At 43.5% G+C, this 5826-nt stretch overlaps 1 protein-coding gene across 1 annotated transcript in view; it reads left to right on the top strand.

The window, feature by feature from the left end:
* The window catches only part of ANKRD49 (ankyrin repeat domain 49), a 7511-nt gene extending 3206 nt beyond the window's left edge, over positions 1 to 4305 (top strand). The window contains exons 2-3 of the mRNA XM_018556824.1: positions 1841 to 2131; positions 3813 to 4305. Coding sequence (XP_018412326.1) covers positions 1841 to 2131; positions 3813 to 4256 — 735 coding nt within the window. The 3' untranslated portion in view covers positions 4257 to 4305. The remainder of the gene's footprint in view (positions 1 to 1840; positions 2132 to 3812) is intronic.
* The last annotated feature ends 1521 nt before the right edge of the window (positions 4306 to 5826 follow it).

Raw genomic sequence — 5826 nt, 5'->3', positions numbered from 1 at the left:
TTTTTAATTCCCCCCCCCCCCTCCACATTAGTGTTCCCCAAGCAGAGTACCTCCTTATATTAGTGTTCCCCATCAGAGTGCCCCCTTACATTGGTATTCCCCATCAGCGTGCCCTCTTACATTAGTGTTTCCTATCAGGGTGCCCCCTTACATTAATGTTCCCCATCAGAGTGCCCCCTTACATTAGTGTTCCCCATCAGCGTGCCCTCTTACATTAATGTTCCCCATCAGCGTGCCCTCTTACATTAATGTTCCCCATCAGCGTGCCCTCTTACATTAATGTTCCCCATCAGCGTGCCCTCTTACATTAATGTTCCCCATCAGCGTGCCCTCTTACATTAATGTTCCCCATCAGCGTGCCCTCTTACATTAATGTTCCCCATCAGCGTGCCCTCTTACATTAATGTTCCCCATCAGCGTGCCCTCTTACATTAATGTTCCCCATCAGCGTGCCCTCTTACATTAATGTTCCCCATCAGCGTGCCCTCTTACATTAATGTTCCCCATCAGCGTGCCCTCTTACATTAATGTTCCCCATCAGCGTGCCCTCTTACATTAATGTTCCCCATCAGCGTGCCCTCTTACATTAATGTTCCCCATCAGCGTGCCCTCTTACATTAATGTTCCCCATCAGCGTGCCCTCTTACATTAATGTTCCCCATCAGCGTGCCCTCTTACATTAATGTTCCCCATCAGCGTGCCCTCTTACATTAATGTTCCCCATCAGCGTGCCCTCTTACATTAATGTTCCCCATCAGCGTGCCCTCTTACATTAATGTTCCCCATCAGCGTGCCCTCTTACATTAATGTTCCCCATCAGCGTGCCCTCTTACATTAATGTTCCCCATCAGCGTGCCCTCTTACATTAATGTTCCCCATCAGCGTGCCCTCTTACATTAATGTTCCCCATCAGCGTGCCCTCTTACATTAATGTTCCCCATCAGCGTGCCCTCTTACATTAATGTTCCCCATCAGCGTGCCCTCTTACATTAATGTTCCCCATCAGCGTGCCCTCTTACATTAATGTTCCCCATCAGCGTGCCCTCTTACATTAATGTTCCCCATCAGCGTGCCCTCTTACATTAATGTTCCCCATCAGCGTGCCCTCTTACATTAATGTTCCCCATCAGCGTGCCCTCTTACATTAATGTTCCCCATCAGCGTGCCCTCTTACATTAATGTTCCCCATCAGCGTGCCCTCTTACATTAATGTTCCCCATCAGCGTGCCCTCTTACATTAATGTTCCCCATCAGCGTGCCCTCTTACATTAATGTTCCCCATCAGCGTGCCCTCTTACATTAATGTTCCCCATCAGCGTGCCCTCTTACATTAGTGTTCCCCAACACCTGCATTCATGTGCCCTCCAAGGAATCTGAAGAAACTTTATTTCGACTTTCTTTTCGTTGATGGGGTCAAATTGACAATGAATTTCGACCATATTGATGAAAAAACTTGAAGGCGCAGGATGGAAATTTTCGCTCCTGAACAAAATTCTAACAATGAATGTGGTATTAGTTCAGGAAACTCCATTCATTCCAAAATCGAATGTTAAAATCAAAGGAAATTTCGATCGACATTCATCAAGTATCTGATGGCATGTTTCTTCGGAATTCTACTAGGGTACGGCCATGTTTAGTTAGACATTTTCCAATCATTTGGAGGATTTACCTAAGCATCCATTCAATTTCACCCACTCCCTTTATGTCCAATCTGGTCACACTACATAGCTGTCAATTAGTAATTTGAAAAGATATTGCACAAACAGATTGCAATGTATGCGGCCAGCTTCAAAGACCTGTGCAAACCTATTAACATTTCTCATTTTGCTGTGGCTTTTAGATGACCAGCTTGCAGGAAAACACTGTCGCCTCCGCCCAGGGCAAGGTCACAGAGAGTCCAGAGGATGACCTCGAAGCCGAGGAGAAACTCGATTACTTTCCTGATGACTTCAATCAGCTGGAACTTCTGCAAACCCACAGACACTTGATTCCAACTGGAACCCAGAGCCAGTGGCCTGGAGAGTCTGATGACGACGATGAGGAGAAGACTGAGGAATGGTACCAGACGCAGGAGACCCAGCTGCAACATAATCCGAAAGACTTGCTGCTGTTTGCAGCGGAAAATAACAGGGTATGGATACATGTGAACATAGATATGTAACTGTAAAACACGCTTTTGTATCTCCCTCTCTACCTGAACTAGACGTTTTGCTATTTTAGTTTAGGCCACCTTTAAAAGAGTGCACACGGAAAGCCTCTCCAAAAATGGTTGTGTGACCTCATGAAAATGCTCATGAGTCTGCCATTGTGCACTCCTTCCATATTGAGAACACTGGTAAGGGTGTCATGCTAATCACCAAGGGTCCTTTTGTCTGAGAACCGTCCAAGTGGCTATGGAGTTCTTTCTTGGGCGTGTATTCTGTCATTTATGAGGTTCTTTCCCCTACGTAATTGTAATGTAGAAAAACATGTAGGCCTTCAGCGCCCTTAGTTACTAATCTTTACAGCTGGTGGAAGGTGCAGTCAAAGGCTTGACCTACTGCACCATCTTTTCACCTAGTGGTACATCTGCAAGGGTTGTCCTGTTGTTGGCCTCACTATAAAGGTCCTTGGGAAATACTTGCTAAGGCTTTTTTTTTACATAGTTTGCTTCACAGTCCACCATTTTTTGGCAGTAGGGCCCTTCTTCCTTCCAAGTAAAATAAGTTGTCGTGGTTGTGAAAATATGTTCCTGGAACACTGATCACTCCTTTGACTACCCTCAAATGCAGATGAGCCCAATTTAGTTTTTTTTTTTAGATCAGGCCACAGATAGTAGTCTGAAGGGGCAAGTTCAGGTGAATGGAGAGTGTGATCAGTCTGAGGGGGCAAGTCCAGGTGAATGGAGAGGGTGATTAGTCTGAGGGGGCAAGTTCAGGTGAATGAAGAGAGTGATCAGTCTGAGGGGGCAAGTTCAGCTGAATGGAGAGAGTGATTAGTCTGAGGGGGTAAGTTCAGGTGAATGGAGAGAGTGATTAGTCTGAGGGGGCAAGTTCAGGTGAATGGAGAGTGTTATTAGTCTGAGGGGGCAAGTTCAGGTGAATGAAGAGAGTGATCAGTCTGAGGGGGCAAGTTCAGCTGAATGGAGAGAGTGATTAGTCTGAGGGGGTAAGTTCAGGTGAATGGAGAGTGTGATCAGTCTGAGGGGGCAAGTTCAGGTGAATGGAGAGTGTGATCAAACAGTTCAAACCTAAACTCATGAATGGCAGCCCATCGCATTCTCCTCCACATCTTAAAAAACGTTTTTTATCACCTTCTCAGAAGATTACTAACACAAAATAAAATGCCTCTCGAATATTTCTTAAGCATATAATGTGGATTGTGAAAGTGTCTGGACTGTAAGTATTAACTAATCACTATACATTGTGACATTGCATGTATCGAAGCGCTGTTGAATGTGTTGTGAATGTGTTAAATGTTTTTTGAGATTTTACCCACGCAAACATTTTAAGGAGATAAAAAGATAAATTACACTGCAGAAGCATTTTATTGTTATTTGCAACTTTTCCCCCACGGTCTTCACCTGCATAATCCTGCTTTTCCATGACTTGAATTTTTCCTATTCATCTATATCTGTAAAAAAATAAATCAAGGCAACTGGACTTGCTGTATTTTTCTTGAAGACGTTACATTGGTTACGTGACTAACTTTCTCAATTCAGAAGTTTAGTCAGCTGACCAGCAAAACATCTAGATTTATTTTTTACAGATATACCGTGACCTGGATGAATGAGAACCTTCACACACCTATTCATCTGTTAATTATTTCTCTAGCTGGGAACTGTCCAGAGAATCCTTGCAACCTACCCAGATCTTGTGAACGTGACCGATGAAGATCTCTATACGCCACTGCACAGAGCCTCCTACAACGGTCACCTAGAGGTAGTACGGGAGCTGATTGCAAAGGGAGCAAACATACACGCCGTCACACTGGATGGGTGGACGCCGCTGCACAGCGCCTGCAAATGGAACAACACCGCTATTGCGTCTTTCCTACTCCAGCATGGAGCGGATATCAACGCACAAACTGAGGGCTCTCTGACCCCTTTACACCTGGCGGCGGCCAACAGGGATAGCCGCCCGATCCTGGAGCTTCTTCTCATGAACCGCTACCTCAACCCTCATCTGACTAACAAAGTGGGAGAAACGGCTCAAGAGATCGCCCGGCGGACCGACGTGTTTCACTACCTCTTCGAAATGGCAGAATATTGGACTTAATCTTTTTTTTTAAATCGTACTTTGTGATATTTATCTAACAATTGGTGACACGTTTAGTGAATATTTGTGTATTTATTGAAGGGTTTTTTTTACCCTCATTGTAGTTTTCACTCTTTTTACTGACTTTTGATTGGTTGTCTCAGCTGTCTTTGATTCAGAAAGGGTGATAGCGGACACATGTTTAATTACGCTATGAAAATACTTGTCAGCAGTTTATTTATATAGGATAACGTAAAATGAAATTGTAATTTGGAGCTTTTCTTCTATCTTTATAAAAGTACAGTACCACCAGTAAGTTGCTCATCTGTAAGGAGTCAGCCAGCTCAGAATTTTTTTTTTTCCAGCTGTCTCTGGTGCAATGCTTGTTTGTGCCTCACTAGGTGGTAGATCCAGAATCCAGGTGGCAGTTCTGGAGACTAAAGGAAGAGAAACCTTGGTAGGGATACCATTCAAGGGCCATTTTCAGGAAAATAGGGTGCTCCTATCTGGTCACTACTCTTCATTGTAGTGTCACTGAATGAGCCCCTTTCCCAGCAGATATAGAGGTTTTTTTTTATAGGACATTTTTGGTGCTGGCGCAAAACATAACGGTCTGGATCTGATCCGCACATGGTGTGAATGGGCCCTAAGTGTTAAAAGTGCACACTGGTAAAGGGATCACAATTTAGTGGCAGCTCATACTACACAGCAACAATGCTGAATCCATTTTTGGTCCATTTTAGAATTCTACACTTTTTGAAAAGTAAGACATCTTTACAGTATACATTCTTTTTATTTTGTAACTAACTTTTGCATATATTTTATAATATCAACCAGCTATACTGTATATACATTCATAGGAATGGGAATATGTTGATGCTGCTTTGATTAAACAATATATCACCGGATTTCGTGCACAAATATGTCTGATGTGATTCTTATTTTTCAGCGCAACCAATCAGAATGTCCCTAGCTAGAGGCAACAAGAAAAATTATCGCTTCAATTTCTTTTCGGGAAACCAGTAGTTTATCAAATATAATGAAATATATGTATATGAGTATGAATACATTTCTAATCCTGACTGCTATAAATGTATTTGTCACTGTATCTCACTTGTATTAATGGCTTGTTTTCCCCAACTCAGCCAACATTTAAGGTGCCCATACACTGCACGATTATCGTACGATAATCGAGCAGTGTGAACGAAGACGCGCGACCGTTTCTACTGTACGGTCGCACGTCTTTTGTCTAAGGAGCATGCCAGAAACCCAGCCGAAAATCTTACGATTTTCGGCTGGTTTGAATGATGCTCGGGAGACAAATGCCAAACGGGCCGGTGTGCGCACGCGCACACTGCTCGTTCAGCATTGCGGTCATCGGAAGCCCGCCCCTCGGGCGATGATCGCAAGTACGATCTGCCTGTCTAAAATGGGCAGATCGTACGTTTTTTAAATTACTTTACAACCATCGCAAGACTAAAGTCTTGCGATGGTTAAGTGTATGGCCACCTTATGTAGTTACATACAGTATACCTCTATTCATGGCTGTACTGTGCAAACTCCAGTAAAAATAAAAGTGATAATAATAATA

This window comes from Nanorana parkeri, unplaced genomic scaffold (assembly GCF_000935625.1).
Source record: "Nanorana parkeri isolate BGI_ZX_2015 unplaced genomic scaffold, ASM93562v1 scaffold254, whole genome shotgun sequence".
NCBI lineage: Eukaryota > Metazoa > Chordata > Amphibia > Anura > Dicroglossidae > Nanorana > Nanorana parkeri.
Note: the sequence above shows the minus strand (reverse complement) of the source record. Positions and strands in the feature narration are given on the sequence as shown.